Source organism: Semicossyphus pulcher, unplaced genomic scaffold, assembly GCF_022749685.1.
Source record: "Semicossyphus pulcher isolate SPU_LCO1_2020_fin unplaced genomic scaffold, fSemPul1.0.p SCAF_15, whole genome shotgun sequence".
NCBI classification, from domain to species: Eukaryota; Metazoa; Chordata; class Actinopteri; order Labriformes; family Labridae; genus Semicossyphus; species Semicossyphus pulcher.
Window position 1 is genome coordinate 23,468,479 of NW_027211659.1, and position 21,760 is coordinate 23,490,238.

A 21,760-nucleotide genomic window follows, 5' to 3' on the forward strand; every position below is an offset into this window, starting at 1 on the left:
GTGCAACTTATTATGTAATGGAACAAAGTGCCTTTTTTTCTTTTTTCTTTGCATTTGATTGAGGAGCTTTTACTGGCATCTTAGCAGACTAGCAGTATCCAACAAGTTAAATCTTTTACATGTAAGAGAATTGCCTGATTTAGGCGTATAGTAATGGCTCGGAACCCCCCTGTATCTCGGGGAATACCCTGCTGCTGAATGTAAGCCAAGACAAAAAATTTCGAGGATATACCAACAGTGGCCATGAACAAAATCCAGACCAAAGAAAAAATAAGGCAAGTGCTATTCAATGTTATATCTGTCAATCATATGTCTATTTAATTTGCTTCCATACTGACTCATCTTTGTAAAAAGATTTACACTGTACAATATTCCATGCAAAATCTTGACACAAACGTCTAATCACAAATTGCTGCTCCTCAACTGGAACACAATGTTTTCTCAACTGACAGTCTTACATGCAATGACAGTGATTAAATGAGATGAAGCTACTCCGTGCAGCCTTTATCAAATAAGAAACAAGATTAGAGCAGTGTTATAGTAGAGCATAACAAAATTAGCCAACAAAAGCAGCATTAGCATTAGAACTCTGATTAGATCCACCGAGCTCAAGGCTGCTGCAGCTTTGAACTAAGTTCAAAGAAGACTTTCAGAGTTTCACTAAAATGCTGATATATTGCGATGTTTATCTGACTGATGCAGCTTATGTAAGAGGGGGGTCCGTAGTTCCTTACCACCATTATTGGCTTAAGATTTACATAATTCAAAATATAGATAATATCAAAGACTGGTAACAGTGTCCAACCCTAACATCACAATGTGAAAGTAATACAGTTTCTTTTCCCCTCTAAAACAAATAACAATATAACAAAGTGCATCGAACCAAGACATCGGGGAAGTACTCCACACAGTATAAATCTTATTTTGGGAGCTGTTACTTGAGCTATGTGGTTTTCTGCGGGGTTGCAGAGACAGCTTTATGATCCATGCTTCCCTAGGACTATAGTGGGATATGTACAGTAATTCCACATGCACTCACTTTGCCGTCACACTCCTGTCAAGCCAAACTAATTAGGCAGTGCGATGTCTATTTTCTTCCCCCAGGACCTGCTCACTAGTTAAGGTGTGCTTGAACCAGCCTTAAAGATGTGTCAGGCTTCCCTTAAATAGAAGTTTAAATATTCACTGTCAATTAATAGATTTACAAAAAAGTATCACACATGGAGATGTGCATACAAGAGAATCAGAAGAAGAAAAAGCTTGGTTACAGTAAATCTAATATCATGTGCCTCGTGTGGTTTTGCTTTATTCATTGTTTTTCCATCATAACTTCTAAACTGATTGCATGCCATTATTTACTCATGAAACATTAGCAAATTAAATGTTTACATATTTTGTAACCTCCATTTATTAAATCCATGTTTGCTAGCTTGGATCTTCTTCCTCACTGTTTCTGGAGCATAGATGTCTTCTTTGCGTTACTACCATCCATGCTCAGTAGGGCTAGTTGTGGTCAGCAAGACCAATGCAGTGTCCCATTTCAATGCTAATAATGAATCTATATGGCATACCAAGTAAGCACTTAGTATATTGGTTGAATTAAAGTTTCATACTTTCTTTTTACAACATCTAATTTTTCTTTTTCAATCTTGGCAGAGTAATAACAAGACAGAAGCGTGTCATGGCTAACATAGCTTTAACCACTTCACGCCAGTCTAATTACTTAGCTTTATCAACCAGACAAATGGCCAGCTACAAGAACAGCAGGTTAATCAATACTGTAAACATTTTATTCCTTAATTTATTCCTTATTACCTTCATCACTTTTATTACTTTTATGATTACTGTAATGTGTATTTGTGTAATTTTTGTCGCGTAAACTACATCAGTATTTGAGATTTCAAATATCTGGTGATGCTAAATTAGCCTTAGAATAGCATTAGACTAGTACAACATTAGTACGTTTTATGTAAAAAAAAAAATCTTGTATAATATTTATATAACAGACTCTTGACCACATGTATGACATCTGCATTTGATATAGCTTTATTAGATGATTATGGGTTTTTATGAGAAAAAGATGCCATTGCAAGGGAAATGATACATCTCAGGGAGTTTTATTTTGAAATTTGCAACGCAGTCTTATGATATAAATATTGCATGATTGTGTATCTTGCTATAAATGTAGATACAAGCTTTGAGTTACATCAAAAGCATGGCACACATGCAACATGTGAACCACTTAGAGAGATCCCAGTTTAGTTTTTTTTAACTTAAAAAATAAAAAAAATCAAATAAACAAATTAACTGTGTAACGTTTGGTAGGTTCATGTCTTTCCACTGAATTTGTGCATCTCCAGAATTTCTTTACTGTATTCATCATGACCAACACAATTGTGTTCTTTTACTGCAATAGAACAACAGATAGCCTCTGTTTTTTTCTAAGCAATAACACCTACTGTGGAGCAAACGCCTCATGAGAGCTCCTGGGAAGCCAATGACTCAATAGAGCTTTCTATTTTGAGTTCTACCAGTGACTGAATTTGATCTCAGTCTAGGGAAAATAGTCATCTTTCAGATGGTTTAACTGGAACAAATCTTCAGTTTTAAAAGGATTTTAATAGAAAGGAGCGGATTGAATCCTGAAAATACTGTTATTTTGCCCTTGCGTTTTATATACGTATCCCCTCTTTATATCAACAGATGTTTATGATATCATTATAAATGATTTAGACTCAGCAACAATACAGCTGAAGCAAATGTATTACATTAAGCTTAGCTCTACTAATTAGTCCCTCTGGGTGACATCTTTTCGAGTGAATTGACTGTGAGCATCATATAGAGAAAAGACCCAATAACAACATAAAATACATTTTGAAATTCTTAATATCATATATTTTAGACTATTGTGCAAGTTTATTGGTTTCTATTTTAATATTGTGAGCTCTCTAATTCTGCTGCCACCATGGAAACACTATTTTCTAAAAGTATGTATATATTGTCAATGATCCACTCTGCACTTTTTTCCAAGTATTTTAACTTAAACTATTTTTTTTCCAACAGCATTTTTCAATAAAAGGTACAATCTAGTTCCAAAAAGTGATTTTAAGAATCATTTGGCTTTTTTTCAGATTCTGAAACAACAGAAGATGAAGGTGACCAATTTGAGACCAAAGAGGATAGTGGGGATGTTGAGGACCAGGCTGTGCATACAGGTATCCACCATGTTTCCAGCTTACAGTTTTTCATTTGAACAAATATCAATGATCTTCTTTCTGTTTTTCTGTTTTACTGGATTCTGATAGTGCTACAATTTTACACCATTTAAAGATACAAATGGGAATTCTGTAATGTCTCAAGGCATTAATAGATTTTTATGTATTTTGTATTTGGCCACTCAGGCAGTGGAATTAACTGAAAATAACACTGAGACGTCGTAAAGTTGTTATGGTGAAGGTCTTAGCAAACGTTTGCAATATTTATTTTTATTTTAAGTGCCTTATTTTGGGTTGTCTTTGATTTGAAGTTTGTCTACCTGATGACTTTTGCTGACATCCAAGATTGGCTCTCCTTTTAGCCATGTTTTTGAAATACTGGCTCTTTTGCTGTTTTAACACCTAGTCCCTAAGTTTGCCTGTGTCTGTTCTGTGATGGGTAGATAAGGTACAGTCAGTTAAACTGAGCCTTTTCGGTGAAAAAGCTCCTTGCTTTGACTTGGTTGCTTTTTCATGCTCGTAAACCAAAACAATGAGCTCAAAGGCACTAAAATACTCAGTAGAGCTGAGAGCAAAAAAGATGGAGTAAATTCTCTGTTGGTCCATCACTATTTTGGCCCCTTTTCTAATTGTCATTGATCAGTTCAGCTTTGCATTTGCCTTGTTTCATTAACAAGTACCTGATTGCTCACCTGTACATTATGTCATATCTCCTCTTTACATGTGATGCAGTGATGGACAAATGTCCAGAAGATGAAAATAGAACACATGGACATGAAGATCACTCAAACACAACCAGGCAAGGAAGAAACTTGCAAATAACCCTTATTGTAGTGTTTGACTCAAATTCAAACTAAAATACAATACTACGCAGATGATAGTTAAGTAACACCTGTCTGATTTCAACAGATATTTCTTAAAATTTTCTATTTCAGGAACCAGTCAGAGAATTTTTCAAGAGAATCTCCCCCAGAAGTTCTCCCACCCCCATCCCCAAGACTCGTCAAACGCACCTCCACCTCTCCAATGCCAAGTCGCTCTGGTTCAACTACACCACTTAGCTTGCGCAAGAAGGTTGTGTCACCAACTGAATACCAAGACACAGTGCCCGGGGAGTTTGAAGAAAAAGTTAAGCAGCCAAAATCTGTAACGCAAAGTAGCACCCAGGACTCCCGACCACAGACTCCAGTGAGCGAGTATTCTCGGAAAGAATTCACTCTCAGACCATCTCCAAAGCTGACCAGGGCAAGCTCAAAGGTTTTCGAGAAGGTCCGTGGCTTAGAGGAGCGTAGACGAAGCCTTGATATTCCAGAAGGTTCCATCTCGGGAAGATCCTGGGCCGGGTTCAACCGTGCTGGATCTGTAGATTCAGATGATGGGGGGAGCCGACTGGGCATCTCTAGAGAAAGCTCAAGAGAAGATCTAAGGGAGGCTTTGAAAGAAGATGCTGCTGAACGGAGATCTATGTTTAGACAGAGAGCTGCTTCGCTGGAGGAGAAACCTCGCTACTCCCAAAAAGTTCAGGACATTGAGAACAAGTTCACTGAGGAACTCCAGCGCATTAAGAAACTGGTTGGAAAACCTCATCTGAAGAAGTCGTTTTCAACTGAACAGCTCACTCTGAAGGGCAAGCAGCGGCAGCCTCTGAGGAAAATTGAACCTATTCCTCCACAAGTCCTTCAAAAGCTTCAAGAACGAGAACGTGCCCAGTGGGCGAAGGAGCAAAGAGAAAAGGAACCAAGTCAACAACCAATGCAGCAACAACAATCCCAGACAGTCAGTAGATTTGGAGAGGTTACAGGCACCCCGGAGTCCATGCAGTTATCAGACTTACCAGGACAACGATCAGTGAGAGAATTAAGTAGAGTCAGTCCAGTTACAGAAATCATTCAGAGATCTTCGTCACCAGCATTATACCATCAACAAAGGGAAGGATCGCCGAGTAGAAATGTTGCTGAGATGACATTACGCAAGGTTGAACGAAGACCCCCAAGTCCGCTTGTACAAAGGGTATCTCGGATGCAAGAATCACAGCACATCCCAGAATCTCTTGGCCAAACATCACAAAAGGATGAACCTTCGGGAAGAAAGACGCCAATAGAAGTAGTTTTAAGAAAAATTGAAAATAGACCCGAAAGTCCGCTGGTACAAAAAAGAGGCATCATCCTGCAAGATTTTCCATCTCAACCTCCTCCAAAACCCCCAAGGATGTCACCAGTCAGCCCAACCGAGGAGAAAATGGAAGTGGAGCTATCCAGACCAGCCTTAAAGATAAGAATCCCAGCAATTATTGTTGAAGATGAAAAGATGGAGGTGGATGTTTCTGTGAAGACAAGTGAGCCTCAGCAGATTACAACCAGTGCCATAGAGGGACAACAGCAGAAGACCAAAGCAAAGAAACGTCGCCCTCGACCCATGTCGCCAGAGCAAGGTTAGATTTGTTAGCAGTAGTAGTAGTTCCATTCTGGTTGTTTTTCATGTTTAGTCAACCTATTACCAATTCATTTCGAGAGGGGATTATAATCTAGACTTGTCTTTTATCAAACTGTGCAGATTCTTCAGACGATTCTTATGTGTCTGCTGAAGAAGACCCAATGGAGGCCCCTGTATTTGAGTTTCCCCTGCAGGACACTGTAGCATCTGCTGGTGCAGATGTACTACTAAAATGTATCATTGCTGGAACCCCCCTTCCTGAAGGTAACACACTGTACTTTGTGACCTAAAAGGTAATTCTGAATTGTATATTTAGGCAATAATTACCCAATTTGCTCTTTTTCTTCTCTGTCATAGTTACCTGGACGAGAGAAAACTCTGACATCACCGGGACTGCCAATTACACAGTCAAAGTGGAGGGTGAACGACACAGTTTGCTCATCAGATCAGCTAGAATGACTGATGGTGGAAAATACTGTGTAACTGCTGTGAATCAGGTGGGCAGAGCGTCCAGCAGTGCCATCCTTTTAGTTAAAGCAGGTAAGTTTGACTTTTGGGATATCAATTAAGAATGGGCACAAATACAGAACTGTTTTTCTTTTACGTTTTGACATCTATTCTAAGAGGGCCAATCGCTAATTTTTAACCTCAGTCCTATCATGCTATTATGGGGAGCTAATGCGATTATGGTAGGAAAAAAATGCAATTTCTCTCTGTGCCTTTGGAGGACGCTATCTGCTTCTCCAATGGGCCTGGAAAACCTCCGCCAGACTACATAAAACGCGTCATCTGGCGGTAGCCAGGAAGCTTGCTAACCTACACTTCACTACACTCAAAATCGTCAGGTTTGAAATGTAGACTGCAGACCCGAAGATTTTTTGGATGATCCAGCGGTATATTCTTGTTGCATTTCAGATTCTGAGCCATTGCCTGCTGCGAAAACAGTAGTATTTCACTCCAGTGTCTCTCGCTGGGCCGTTCCTTTCAGAGGGAGGGGCGTAATGCACACTGGGTGTTGTAGGAATGTAGAATGGTCGAAACAACAGGCTGTTTGTACAACTTCCTCCACAGCTATGGCGTCAATTTCAAATATTATTGCTTCTATTGATTACAGAGAACACCAGCTTTGACTGACAGTGGCTTTTTCCAGGGGCGAATTGCTCCTTTAAGTTTTTCAATAAGCATTGTTATGCCAATGAAATGTGGTATTAAAGTACATGAAAATGCAACAGAACATTTATTTTAACCCCATTAATCAAATACAAAACGCCCCACATGTTCAAAACCAGGCTAATGTACCTCACAATATACTTTGATTTGAAAAGCTCTAATTCTCCATCTTATACAAACATCCTGTGGTCTCTTCCCACACCGGCATTGTGTTTCTGCTGATTTCTCTCCTGCTCCCTTGTCATTATCTCTTTGAGCAAAATGTCTCTGCCATATATTCCAGCTGAACAACCTCACTTATAGTTACCATAGCAACTCAGAGGCGAAACTGAACCTATAAATTGCCCACTGAGGCTCACTGGCTCCACCCACTGTGAATCCACTATTGTTTGGATCACATTTGACATCTCAGATTCTAATTATATTTCGAGGGGGGCTTTGTTTTTCACATAAATGCACTCCTTGAACTCAAGTGCTGTCACAGCTGTGCTCTCTGTAACAAAGTGTACGCAGACATAATGAAGTAGGTGTTTATAAGAGTTCCTTGTAAGCTGAATTGTATGCAACTACAACATGAAACATACACGCTGTTGCTTTTACAGAGTTAGTGCATGAGCCAAGGGGAAACCTGGGTGTGCCTATGGACATCAGCAGCCCTATTACATCTGATGAGGAGTATCTCAGCCCCCTGGAGGAAGGCATGGATTTTGGAGGGCCGGAGCCAAGACGAAATATTGACACACGATTCAGGAGACCCCCTTCATTCCTGGTGAGCTAGACCTGATTCAATATATAACTGACTTGCTCTTTTCCAGTAAATTTCTCTGTAGCTTTGACACTTTCATGTTCTATACACATATGAATTATTTTATGAACAAAATGTCCTTGATTGTGTCCAACTGTGTTTATTTTCCTTTATTAAAGTGTTGTCCACTGATTCATCATACCATCAACACACCCAATAAATAAAACTTGCATCTTTCAGATTCTAACTTGCTTTACATTTCAAACAGGTAACAATGAGTGATCAAGCTGTGATTGAAGGACAGGAAGTCATCATGTCTGTCCGAATAAGTGGGCAACCCAAACCCATGCTCTATTGGTAGGTCCTGACACTGCATCAAACTGTTTGAAGTCTTTGCTTGCGTGGGGTATGAAAAAGACTTTCTCTGTATCACAAACCATTGAGCAGAACTTGCTTGACTGCTTTGTTTGTCCCAGAGCATGCCGCTTGATTTCATCCGTTAGAGGAAGTGGAAGCTTAATGTTTTCTGCCTAACAATCTTCTGGCTGACAAAAAGAGCCTTAATAAGGAAAAGGGAAGAATAACATTCTTCCCCTGTTTACCACGGAGTTGCTCAGTGCCCAGAAACAAAAATGTCTGGCTGGACTAATGAGCTCTTAGATAACAATCTGCAGTGCTGAGGCCATCCAAAAAAGAGCCAGATCTGTTGGCACTTCTTCACAAGGGACAGGTCCTTTAGTTTCTGTAGACTTCCTCATGTGTTCTTTCAGCCTGTGGCTCTTTATTTCTGTTGTTAGCAAGGACAGCAGCGTCAAAGGATTCACTCAGCAATGTTTCATATTTTTCTTATTGTCAACAAATACCATGAAAGACCAAGTTTAAAATATCTTCTCTTTCTCTTTTATACAGCTCTATCTTTTAAGTCAACCCCACAAACACCACCCTAATGCTGTTGATACTCACTATTGCCCCCCATGTGGATTCATCTTCAGCTGATAGCTCCTTATAAAATATGCTATTTACTTCTGTTTGACTAATGTAAACTAATTACAACAGTGCCCAGCAGTTCGGGGAAATTGCTGAGCCTTCTTTAAAAGTGAAATGATTTATGAGTGATTTTCAAGATTGGTATCTTCAGAAGGGACAGCTGTTGTTATTAAAAAATGGCAGCTTGGTCAGTGGCCCAGAGTTTTAAAAAATGAGCGCTTCTGAAATGAATAAGACAACAAGGCAAAAGGGACAATGTATCCTGTACTGGAGTATAAGGCATAAACTGCTGCACTTATACATTGAGGATTATTAAAGTTGTAATCTCGAAGAGCTCAGTTTCGTTCTCTTCGGCGCCACCTATAACGATAAACGGTAATTGCAGGAGTACATTTCCCTGATATCCAGACAGTATCGCATGTGTGACGTCCACGGTTGCCTCCGGTTGTTACTCTCGATTTTCCTCGCTGACAGTCGCTTTCCTTTTTAGACTGTTTGCCTCCATCTGAGTATCTAATTTGTTTCTTTTTCTTTGTATTTTCACTTCTTTTTGAAGTTGTATCTGTAGTCATCGATCTTTTCTTTGTTTGTTCAGCCATAGTAGATTACTGTTTACTCGCAACACTTGCAGAGAGCGGAAAAGCAGCCGCTTAGCTCCGCCTACCCTCTCTGACAGACCAACCACTGCTGGGTGATGGAAAACACGTCACTAACTGGGCGCTGCTTGTGATTTTTTCCGCGAAAGTCGCACCAGACACCCAGTCTGTAATACTGCACAAACAAAGGCTTTCATCAGTGGGCCATGGGCTCAATCACCATTGTGTTACCTCATTTGGTGATAGATAGTGACTTAACAGACATTTATTTAAATGAAAATCTTCGAGACTATTACTTTAAATGTGAAACTAATTTTAAAGATTGATATCTTCAGAAGGGACAGCTGTTGATGTTAAGATATGTCAGGGGCCCAGAGCGAAATGAATAAGGCAACAAGTCAAAGCACTGTCAGACAAACAATTCATCCTGTACTGGAGTACCATGCCCAGACTGCTGCACTCATTGAGGATTATTAAGATCAATAAAACATAGAAATAAAGTAGAATCACTAGAATTCCCCCCCATTATAACAGTCAGAATTGTTATTAAAAAGTAAAATCCTTAGCAGGGAAGATGGACTATATTGAGAGATTGACTAACGTGTTGTAGGTGTTTTGTTGACATTAACAGCAATATAAAATAATGCCGCCTGATCTCTCAATATAGAAAACAAGAATAGGCTGAATCACACAGGTTCTGTCACTGGAGTTAGTCATAGCTCTCGAGAGACAATAGCAGAGAAGAAAGTGCTAAACATAATATTGGCAGCCCTGGATAATGTATCCCACCCCCATCCTCTTCCTAGTACCAAAAGGAGAGCTTGCAGCTGAAAAAGTGTGTGCCTGGTCATCTTTTATTGCATAAATGTAATATAAAAAATAAACTCTGAGTGGTGTATGAGTGAGTCATCACTTCTTTTAAAACATAGCTCAACTGTACCCTTAATTCTGCTCTTTTGTAGGCTGAGGGACAGAGTCACGGTAAAAACAGGCCCACGTCACATCGTCCGGGAGACAGAAGAAGGCACTTTTGAAATGACCATAAAGTCAGCAGTGAGATCAGACTCTGGGTTTTACACGTGTAAGATCATTAATGAGTATGGGACGAAGCAGTGTGAAGGAAAGCTGGAGGTCAAAGGTATGCGTCTTTGCTAATGTACTGATGTTTGTTGTCACTTTGGATCTGATTTTTGTTGATTTTAAAAAACAGTATTTGCTACATTTTGAGTAAATTCACAACGCTAGGTTACTTGTTAATCAGTATGTACAGATAGACCATAACTAGAATTGGATAAAAGCATGAATTTAGTTCACAACACCAGCCTTCATGCGTCACTAAACAGCACTCCTGTCCTTTATTTACACGCAGCTCCACCAGTTGAGCCAGGCCTGGCTGTGGTCCGCCCGGTCAGGGACATCACAGCCAAGGCTGGAGAGACCGTTCTGTTTGAGTGTCATGTCATCGGACCGAAGGACACTGACGTGGACTGGCTGGCAGATGGGAAACTGATCCAGCCGGCATTGCTCAACTGTAAGATGCACTTTGATGGAAGAAAGTGCCGCCTGCTGCTCAACTCAGTACACGAGGATGACACCGGGATATACATGTGCAAGCTGAGCACTGCTAAAGGTCAGTCTCCGTGATAAATATCACAAAATGTGCCATGTAACATTCAATGAGTATGTTTACTGCACTGCCCCGTCTCTTATGTTACTGCTTTATCGAATTTTTACCCTTCAGAGGAAGTGACTTCATGCGGCAAACTCAAAGTCCTCCCTTCAATTGAGCCTTTGTTCACTCGCAAGCTGGATGTTCTGGAAGTGATTGAGGGGCGTAACGCTCGATTCGACTGCAAAGTCAGCGGGACGCCAGCTCCTAAAGTCGTCTGGAGTCACTTTGGTAGGATTATACTTTCTGCTGTCAATATGTTCTTCATTATGTGTGAAAACAGTTAACAATTTACATGTTCACAATCACCTCTTCATCACAAATTATAAATGCTTTGTGGTGACACACACCAGTCCCAGTGAGCACCAACCGGGATTTCAACGTTGAAATTTGATTGAAAACAGGGCGAAATTAATTCTGAACGTCTAAGATACATTTCTTTATTTGTTCATTTTAGCTATGAAAGGGTGACAAAACTGGTGATTGTAGCGGCATTTTCAAAATCATAAATACGGCGCTTTATGGGCTGTGTGAGGTTAACAAGAAGGTTCAGAGAAAATGCAAATGGAGCAGTTTTGAACATTCTCCACAGAAGAAGAAAAACCAAGACTGCACATGCCCAGGTACATTGGCTGTGCAGCTCTGACTCTAAAGGCAGAATGGCCCCTGGATGCTGGCGTAGTTCATTACCTCAATGCCTGACAGAAGCATGTTTCACACGTGAACCTTTCTGATGACCAGGTTTAGTGCTCAGCTTGAGTGCAGCTATTGTGGGATCAAATCCAGGTCAACCCATTTTGCAAAAATATTATCGTTGATTGCGGTGCACGGCTCACTTATATAATCATTAAAGCCACTCTGAGACTTGAAAATCGCCGTTAATGTGCGTGATTGCGTGATGAATCTTGTGAAAGAAGCAGGTGAAATCTGGTCCAAACATAAATGAACCATAAAGTCAGATTTATTTTAATATTAATTTAAAAAATATATAAGTCATGCATTATCATGCAATAAGTTCAAGGAAGCTTAATAGAAACTTATATGAAAGTACCATTGATCACATTTTATATTTCATATTTTCTATTTTCATTGCGATCAATACAAGCCCTAAAATGTCAGCTGTTGCAACTAAAGACAGTTTATTTTTCTTTGTTACATTAGTTATGTTTCCATGAGCCAGATTCAATACTGAATGAAAGACGAAAGTTGTGTAAAGCCAGCGCACCTGATGAAGTGTTCTTCATTACAAGGTTGTTGTTTTGTAAATCAGACTGATGGCGCAGCATCATACCTTTTTGTGGAGTACTTTTTTCGACCACATATATTTTCTGCTGGTCAGTGGAAACCTGAATATTTCAAAGAGGTTATATCGTGATTCATTGAACACTAAAGTGATGTAAAAATACAGGCTCTTTTCTTCTCTTCAGACCATCCACTCACAGAGAGTGAAGATGTTCGTATTCTTCAGGAGGGCGGCCGCCACTCTCTCATCATCTCTCATGTGACCAATGACGATGAGGGTTTCTACACCGTGACGGCCCGCAATGGGCACGGAGACGCAGAGAGCTCTGCTGAACTTTACATACAAGAACCTCGGCCCGCCATCTCCTCACAGATGTAAGAGCATGGTTTTCTTTGGATGTTGGTTCATAGCACTGTCATTTTGATGCAGTAACAGATATAGGGGGTTTGTCCATGTGTCCTATTATGTCCCACTCTCTCCATCCTGCTTTCTGTCCCTCCTTCCCATTTAGGGCTAAACTGGAGAAGATGCCGTCAATCCCAGAGGAGCCAGAGGTCCCAGAGAATGAGGTTGAGCGTTTCACGATGCCTGACTTCATCAAACCCCTTTACGACCTGGATGTGATCGAGGGAAAGGAGGCAGTGCTCAAATGCAAAGTGGCTGGTTTGCCATATCCCACCATTGTCTGGTTCCACAATGGCAAAAGGATTGAGAGCACAGAGGACAGAAAGATGACGCAGTGTGAGTGTTTCGTTATGGTTTAACTTTTGTCCCATGTTCAGCGGTTTCAGGCCTTAAAAAGGAATATATATAGAAATCAATCTTTGTCGCTGGTCGTCAGGTTTTCTTTTGTAGGTCATACATACTCCTGACAGGAGCTTTAAGGTGCTAACAGACAAATATATCTCATATCTTTTTATCTCTGTTTCTCCTGTAGTCCGTGATGTCCACAGCCTGGTCATCCGCTCAGTGTGCCACGCCCACGGTGGTGTCTACAAGAGCGTCATCTCTAACAAAGTTGGCAAAGCCACCTGCTACGCTCATCTCTATGTCACAGGTGAGGAAAGAACTAAAGGAACTAATACATTTCAGTAGTTGATGGGAAACTTCTCACAAAGAGCTACCTGAGAGTCTATATACAGTCTTTATGATACGTCCAGTGTCATCCTCTGATGCACCAACAGTGTGATATCACCTACTGTAGATTATAAAGATTTCAAAAGTAATAACTCTCTGACTGTTACGTCCCCCTGAACTCCTCTCGAATTGGTCATTGCTTCTGTCACAGTACAGCTCTGCTCTGAGCAGCTGTACTCTGGTCCACTTGAGGCCCATTGATTTCATAAGTGTTGTCAATAATAGTAGGTCAGACCATTCTGTAACACAGCTTCTGGCAAAGAGAAATCGGAGAGATTTTTGGACCTCTTAATCAACTGTTATTATTTTCAGATATCCTCCCTGACCCTCCTGATGGGACTCCAGTGATTGAATCCATTACTGGTAAAGCCATCATCCTGAGCTGGAAGAAACCAAGGAGGCTGGACCCTTCCATTGGTACGCAACAATCTATCTAATCTAATATATCCTGATGATATTAATGCAAACACGTTATTTCAAATACAATGAGAATAAAAATACATCAAAGGTAAACAAAACACTTCATTTTAGATTTGCTGCCTAAACTTAAAGGTATAAGAAGTAGGATTTCTCTTGCATTTTGTCAACCACACATTCAAACTAGGCCCCACCTCCTGGGCTCTTCATCACCAGAAACTCACTCTCACGCTCTCAACCGAGAACACGCCCACCCCGCTGAGCTAACACCGGCAGCACCACGGTTACTTGTGCGCTAGAATGCTAACCGACGGTTAGCTTGTCCTACCTGGTTTGAGGCACCTACCTGTCCAACAGGAAGAAGGCCAACTCTGAATCGCTCTTTCGCCATGTTTGCCGGGATGAATGGGGCCCAGTTGCTAATTTGAACCACTCCCACACTCACCTATACGCTGTGATTGGCTCAGGGAACCACAACAGCGTCCGAAAACATCCCGTGCAAAGCTAAACAACAGAATGGATGCAGAGGGAAGGGTCTGCACACACATGTATAGAGGCCCATAAGTGATGACTTATATTATATTATATTTGTAAAAGTCTATATTTTATTTTTCTAGGAAAATCCTTCTAATTATACCTTTAACATTATGATAACACACAATAGCGTATATAATTTTTTAGGATAGAAGAAGTTTCAACAATGTGGTTAAGAATTTTGCATTAAACCCTTTTTCTTTCAGATCCCAGCTCCCTGATGTATGCCATCCAACAACAGGCCCTGGGCTCCATTCAGTGGACCATCATAGCCTCTGGCCTGAAGGAGACGATCTACACCATCACCACCCTCTCCAAAAATGTGCGCTATGCCTTCAGGGTCCTGACCATCACCTCCAAAGCCTTCAGCAAGCCCTCACCTGCCACGGACCCAATGCAACTTCTGGACAGAGGTACTTTCAGGTTTTCAGACCATCCATACATCCATCCATCAGTGTGTGCTACTTGTTTACAAAAATTGTGTTCCTTCTAAGGTTCTTATCTCCAAGAGGCTCCAGTGATTATTGATAAGCCAGACATTGTCTATGTCATTGAAAACCAGTCAGTCACAATCACTGTCACCCTCAATCATGTCAACGCTGCAGCCATCTGGAAGAGGTATGTGCATCTTTCTTGTCAAGCTTCTATGAATGCAACTTTCTCTTTATTATAGCTAAGAACAGGATTAACTAAAGAATGTATAATGTTGGGGTGCTAGTTTAGCTCAGTTGGTAGAGCAGGCGATCCATATACAGAGGCTACAGTCCTCGTCGCACTGATTGCAGGCTTGACTCCCGGTCTGCTGATCATTTAGTGCATGTCATGCCCCGCTCTCTCCTCCTAACAATTCCTGTCTATCTTCAGCTGTCCTATCAATTAAAGGCAAAAAGCCCAAAAAATCTTTAAAAAAATAAATAATGTATGATGTAACAAAAAGAATAACCAGCTTCCATGAATTAACTTGTGAATGACTGTGATACTCAAATAATTACATATTTGATTTGTGGTTTACAGTATGAAAGTTGCCACCTTGTGGAGTCAGTGTATTACCGGATAATCAGGGTACATTACAGACAGGCATAAATAAGTATGACAGTGCATACAAGCAGCTGTTTAAGTCCAAGGGATTATCAAAGATTCCAAACCAATGAAGTCTATGACAGTGTCCTGACCTGCAGTCAAGCAACAGCCAAACATGCCTAGTCATAGTCTGCTGGTCTCCTACCTATTACAATAGAAAATAATAGAATAAAAATTACTTAATTGTCTGCTTTTTCCATGCAAAAGGGCAGAAATTTGTCTTTGAATTGCATGTGCAAATATATGCCATATAAAACACAGGATAGCACATTTACACAAGGTGGCACATTCAAAATGCGTAAAACGCAACATATACTTAACAAAAAACAATAAAATAAACAGGTACAAGAGAGCTACGTTAAAGCTCTATTGTGTCTGTACATATTTATCCTTGTTTACAATACAAACACTTTCTGCAGGAGGGGAGCGATCCTGTCCAGCAAACCCGGCTTGTACGAGATGACAATGCCAGATGACGACCAGCACACGCTGAAGCTCCTCAAAGTGAAGAGTTCTGACATCGGGGAGATGATGTTTATGGCCTCCAACAAGTTCGGCAGCGACAGCTGTACCTTTAATGTGGAGTTGGCAGGTAGGCAGTAGATAAATCTATCAACTGAGCAGTCTTAAGCTAATATAACTTACGACTGTGCATTTGCAACTGTGTCCACAGCTCCACCAACATTTGAAACTATCATGGAGGACTTGGACGTTAGTGCTGGGGAGACCCCTCGCTTTGCTGTGGTTGTGGAGGCCAAACCTATTCCAGACATCCTCTGGTTCAAGGTTTGTCTTTTTAGCAGTCCAAAGTCATCTAAGTGATTGCCATGATAGAGTTAAACATACAGTAAGGTAGACATCTACGAAGGGTCTAAAACTTACAGTGTTTGCTTTCAGAATGATACCCTGCTGTCGGAGAGCAGTCATTACACATTTGTGTACGATGATAATGAGTGTTCCCTGGTGGTACTTAACGCTCGACCAGAAGACTCTGGGGTTTACACCTGCACTGCCAGGAACTTGGCAGGATCTGTATCCTGTAAGGCTGAACTCACCATTCACGAAAGTAAGAGGTTAATCTATCAGATGCATGAAAAATCCACACTATCCATGTCCAGTTAAAAAGATGAGTTTGTTTTCTTTTAACGTAAATGGAGTCAGTTGCATATTTCTCTTGGACTAATTAAACTTGCTCATGTAGCTAAAGCTAAAGAGGATCCTGTGGACGATGAGGAGACAATTCTGAGGAAAATGCGCAGACTGACTGACTACTATGATATCCACAAGGAAATTGGAAGGTAAGGTATTTTAAATTCCATCACTGAAATCCCATACTGCTTGTAATGCACTTGAATGCAAGAGAACCACTGTGTGCATTAAAACCAGTTTTATAGAATGTGCAAAATTAGGCTAACATGAACAGATAATGAATTATTGCTGACATAAATAATGCTGAACTGTTGTTGAAGTTGTTTCCCTCCTGATTTGTTTCTCCAGGGGTGCATTTTCCTATGTGAAACGTGTGACCCAGAAGGTTGGCAAAATGGAGTATGCTGCAAAGTTTATTTCCACCCGGGCCAAGAAGAAGGCGTCTGCACTGAGAGAGATGAATCTGCTTTCCAAGCTGGACCACGAGAGAGTCCTTTACTTTCATGATGCCTTTGAGAAAAAGAATGCAGCCATCATCATCACTGAGCTGTATCCTTATTATGCAGTTAAAACACAGAGTAGACCAATGCAGAGTGCACAATTTGGCTAACAAAGGAGGTAAAATGTTGAGATATCAATAAAATGTTTGATTTTTCCACTTGTTTTACTGTAACTGTGCATTGCGTTGTTCTGTGCATACTGTAAATGTTTTACAAGTAAGAAGCAATTATTGTATAATGAGTCTGAGATTCTAGAGAGAATAGCCTTAATTCATCTTTAAAGATGCCATGAGGAGCTGCTTGACAGATTTACAAGGAAATCTACTATAATGGAGTCGGATGTAAGTCCTGAGTTAAATGTCTACACAGCTAATCTTATAGTTAAAGCTGGGGTAGGCAGCTTTAGAGGAACCAGCATGTGTAAGCCTTTAATTAACGGTCTGGATGTAAAGAGAATTTATTTATTAAAATATATAAACAAAAATCAGAAATAAATTGCCTACCCTAACTTGAAATATTCCAATATCATTTTCAATTTAATTATCATGCATTTAATTATGTGATAAATAACAGCTTTATTCTGGTATGTTTTGGGAACACCAGGTACGTTCATGTATAAGACAGCTGCTTGAGGGAGTGGACTACCTTCATCGTCTAAACATCATACACCTGGACATTAAGGTAGATATGATGGATCCCCGCTCTTCCATGGTGTCTTCTTTTGGATATAAAAACTTTGTATTCAAAGGATTGCATTGGAACTGTTTTTGTGTTTGTATATTGCTCAACGTGATAAAATAATCTTTATTTTCTTCCCCGTCCTCAGCCTGATAACGTCCTCATGGCAGACCCCCATGGAGATCAGATCCGAATCTGTGACTTCGGCAATGCAGTTGAACTCACACCAGATGAGGCTCAATACTGTAAATACGGCACACCAGAATTTGTTGCACCAGAAATTGTCAATCAGACTCCTGTGTCAAAAGCAACGGACATCTGGTAAATAATCTCTTGAATTTACAACAGAACTATTTTTGTTTGTGTGTTTGTTTTGTTTTATTTCCTTTTATTTAAATACATGCTCTTTTTCTAATTTTGTTCTTCATTTTTATAGGTCAGCTGGAGTTATTGCATATTTGTGGTGGGTGGAATTATTACAATTATTTTTTGCTTCACTATTTAATGTATTCCAGGATAATGAATTCAGTTTTTCAGTTATTTGCCTATTCAGGGTTAATTGTATTCTTGTCACTAAATAAAATTATTTATTCCTGTTATCAGTCTGACAGGAGTTTCTCCGTTTGCTGGAGAGAATGACCGCAGCTCCGTAATGAACATCAGGAACTATAATGTGGCCTTCGAGGAGAACATGTTTGCTGACCTGTGCAGAGAGGCTAAAGGGTTCATCATTAAGCTGCTCGTAGCAGACAGGCTGTGAGTTACACGACTGGATATCTATTTTATCAAGATGTATTTCTGTGAAATTGCTGTGTCTTTTTGCATGGCTTTTTTCAATTAAATAAAAAGACTAAATTGCTCTTGTCAGTGATTTAGTTTCATTACTGGATGCTTAACAGATGTATATATGGCTTTATGATAAATTATTCCCTTGTCCCTGTCAGCAAGTCTCATACCGCCTTTCTTCAGTGCTTTGCATGTAAGATAGCTAAGATAGTGCAGTGTCGTAAGCTATGTAAGTGAACAAATATTTACAAACCTGGAAGACTGAAAAATGCCATAATTCTTCTCTAGGAGACCTGATACTCAGGAATGTCTCCGACACCCCTGGTTCAAGGTAAGACACTGCCACTTATCCACAACTTCTTTTTGCAGTAGTTTTTACTTGAGGATACTGAGCAAGGCCACATTCTTATTCCTGACATTTATTGACTGTTTATTTTACAGACGCTCAACAAGGGGAAGGCCATAAATACAGAGGCCCTGAAGAAGTTTGTATCTCGCAGAAAATGGCAGGTAAGCAATGCTTTGCTTCCTTTTCTGGTTTTCCTTATTACATTTCACCCCAAATACCTATAAATAATTCAATTATAACATATTTCAAGTTAAATAAATTTTCTTTTTTGCAGCGTTCACTAATAAGCTACAAATCAAAAATGGTCATGAGGTCAATACCCGAGTTGCTGAATGATTCGTCCAGCCATATCTCCATTGCAGTTCCCAGGCACCTTAAAGAAGGATCACCTTTACCATCATCATCCTCAGATTCTGATGAAGACCTTGATGAACTGCCGTTTATTCCAATGCCACTTAACACAGAATTCTCTGGATCTAGGATGTCACTGAATGACATCCAGACTAACGAGCAGGAAACAGGAAAACAAGACGGAACAAGTAAATGGTCTGGTCCTCCTGGTCAAGCCCAGGAGGCAATGGAGTGTGACCCTAAACAAATGGATAAAGAAGGGTTGGATTTAACAGGTAAAGGCCGCATGCGGAAAAGGTCATCACCAGACAATGACAAGGGTTCTTCAGATGAAGAACAACCTGCTGAATTGCCGCAAAAGTCAGAACAGATGAGAAAACCACTCCGAAGGGGTTCAAGCATGGAGTCAGACAAACCAGAGGGTGGACGACGAAGAGGAGAGCTAAGACGAGGAGGCTCAGCTGACAGCGCATTGCTCCTCCGGATTACACCTGAGGAAGGTGCTGTAGAAGGAGGCCAAGAGGATGGCAGAAGAGTTCTGAAGAAAGCTGTCTCTATGGAACTACCAAGGAGGAGCACCAGCCCAGGAACAGCAAAGATGAGTCAAGAAGACTACGCTCTTAAACTGGAGCTGATGAGACAGCGTCTTCTTCGTGGTGGCTCAGCTGACAACAAGATGAGTGGGCTGAGAGGACCTCTATTGGAAACATTAGGAATGGGTGATGAAAAACGGGCAATATCCTCAGATCGTTACTCTCGTACTGCTCGTTTGGGCCCACCTCCACTAATTAGAGCTGCATCCAGTGATTCTGCAAGGGACGAAGTTCCCAAACCCAAAATTTTGCGCAAAACTGCTTCTTTCAGTCAGGGAGATTCAGAACCTATAGCTTTACACCGTCGATCAGGAGCTCCTTTGGAGATTCCCTTGGCACAGGTAGAAGAGAGAAGGCTTAAAGAAGCTATATCTATGTCATCACTCACTGAGCAAACCAAGTTCGACTCCCGTCCAGTGACTCCAAGGGAACCTTCGCCGAAACCACCAACACCAGAGTCTGTTTTGCAGGAAAGTCCAACCAAGACAGAAAGCGAGGAATCATTCATGGAGAAAGAGATAAAGCCTGATGAAAGTATGAACGAAAAGATGGATGGACTTACTACAGATAGTAATTTTGATGAAAGATCGAGTACAAGTGGCTTCTCAGAGAAGGACATGAGCATATCAGAAGAACCAATGATGGAATCAGAGTATGCGGGCCAAAGAATTCCTACACCTCCTTTAGTGGCCCAAAGCTCTACACTAGAAGAAACAATGGAGGAGGAAGAAGAAGAAAAAGAGCAAGAAGGAAAAGAAGAGGTTATGAAAGAAGAAGAGGAAATAATTGTCAGCATTGCTGAATCAAATGCTAAGGAAATTGTCGACAGTTCTGAAGAAAAGGTTGAAGAAGAAGTAAATATGCCTCCACAATCTTCTGATATGATCATAAGCACAAGCTCGGTTATGGTGAGACCAACACAAGAACATTCTTCCCCAACAAATGTTGTGTCGACTTATGTGACACCCTCATCTCCTACTCGAGTTGTTCTTCCAGATGGAAGGACTTCAGCGTATGCCAGTATTATGCAGACCATCATGGTCCCATCACTTCAGCCTCTCAATGATCAGCCTTTGGGCCCTTCAACACCCGTGGTTGCACAAGACACCACTTCATCACCGGTATCAACCGACACATTTGTACATGCATCTCCACCTGCGGGCATGTCTTCTGCTTTGCCTGGTCTATCAAAGCCAATCATAATCTCAACCACAGAGCACCCTGCTGTATACTCAAGGGTGGCCTCACCAGAAATGATTACAAAAGAACCAAGTCCACCAAAGACTATCACACATTCCTCATCCCAACAAGAGCTTTCAGCAGGAATGGACTTTGAGGACATTTCCTCTGAAGAGGTCTTTGAGGCCCGCTTCAAAAAACGGGAGTCTTCTCTTTCAAGAAGTCTTAAATTCCTGTCTCGGTCAAAGAATGATGAGAAAGCACAGGCAACTTCATCAGACTCCACAGAGTCCGGGGAAGAGATATACAGACCTGGGCCAATTGGTGCACCACTGGAATTGGCACAAAGGAGACTTGAGGAAAAGTCAAAGTCAGTCCAGGACCTTCGTGAAGCTCAAAAGGACCAAGGCTTTATGAGAAGGCTCTCTTTGCGCCTAAAGAGGACCCCATCAGCTGAGCGCAAGGAGGAAACGACCAAAGAAGAAGATTCAGTTGCTTCAAGGCGAAGGCTTTCTTGGACTCTTGGCCGAAGAGGGTCACAGGAAAAGAAGGAAGTAGAGATGATGCGCATGGATGGTGGAGGTGATGCTTCGGGAGAACAAGATGAAAAGGACCTGAAGAAACCTAATCAATCACCGGTCTTGGCAATGCGCAGGAAGATTGAATCAACCGTTGCTGGTATATCCACAAGAATACGTAGCTACTCAGAGGAAAGGAAAGCATCAGAGGACAAGGAAACCAAGAGGACACCCATCCTTTCCATGCTTCGCCGTGCCACATCAGAGAGCCGTGCTCCAAAGGTTGCCAGTGTTCCTCAGAACCAGCTGGCTGCTCAGACCAGTAATGGTGCCTCATCGGAGTCTATAGACTCTATGTCCAGCCTAAAGACTGATGCATCAAAGGGTATTAAGCATTACTTATTGATTTCATTTAAAATAATACTTTACAT

The 21,760-nt window shown here is 40.9% G+C and overlaps 1 protein-coding gene across 1 annotated transcript in view; it reads left to right on the forward strand.

The window, feature by feature from the left end:
• The window catches only part of spegb (striated muscle enriched protein kinase b), a 40,712-nt gene that overhangs the window by 8,572 nt on the left and 10,380 nt on the right, over window positions 1-21,760 (forward strand). The window contains exons 2-30 of the mRNA XM_069662693.1: window positions 3,132-3,215; window positions 3,948-4,014; window positions 4,151-5,646; window positions 5,769-5,912; window positions 6,006-6,188; window positions 7,421-7,587; window positions 7,832-7,920; window positions 10,109-10,284; window positions 10,516-10,776; window positions 10,888-11,046; window positions 12,243-12,432; window positions 12,570-12,799; window positions 12,996-13,115; window positions 13,508-13,612; window positions 14,353-14,559; window positions 14,641-14,764; window positions 15,646-15,818; window positions 15,900-16,012; window positions 16,124-16,292; window positions 16,428-16,524; window positions 16,724-16,924; window positions 17,159-17,216; window positions 17,479-17,556; window positions 17,702-17,874; window positions 17,990-18,016; window positions 18,157-18,309; window positions 18,628-18,670; window positions 18,781-18,849; window positions 18,963-21,714. Coding sequence (XP_069518794.1) covers window positions 3,132-3,215; window positions 3,948-4,014; window positions 4,151-5,646; window positions 5,769-5,912; window positions 6,006-6,188; window positions 7,421-7,587; window positions 7,832-7,920; window positions 10,109-10,284; window positions 10,516-10,776; window positions 10,888-11,046; window positions 12,243-12,432; window positions 12,570-12,799; window positions 12,996-13,115; window positions 13,508-13,612; window positions 14,353-14,559; window positions 14,641-14,764; window positions 15,646-15,818; window positions 15,900-16,012; window positions 16,124-16,292; window positions 16,428-16,524; window positions 16,724-16,924; window positions 17,159-17,216; window positions 17,479-17,556; window positions 17,702-17,874; window positions 17,990-18,016; window positions 18,157-18,309; window positions 18,628-18,670; window positions 18,781-18,849; window positions 18,963-21,714 — 7,908 coding nt within the window. The remainder of the gene's footprint in view (window positions 1-3,131; window positions 3,216-3,947; window positions 4,015-4,150; window positions 5,647-5,768; window positions 5,913-6,005; window positions 6,189-7,420; window positions 7,588-7,831; window positions 7,921-10,108; window positions 10,285-10,515; window positions 10,777-10,887; window positions 11,047-12,242; window positions 12,433-12,569; window positions 12,800-12,995; window positions 13,116-13,507; window positions 13,613-14,352; window positions 14,560-14,640; window positions 14,765-15,645; window positions 15,819-15,899; window positions 16,013-16,123; window positions 16,293-16,427; window positions 16,525-16,723; window positions 16,925-17,158; window positions 17,217-17,478; window positions 17,557-17,701; window positions 17,875-17,989; window positions 18,017-18,156; window positions 18,310-18,627; window positions 18,671-18,780; window positions 18,850-18,962; window positions 21,715-21,760) is intronic.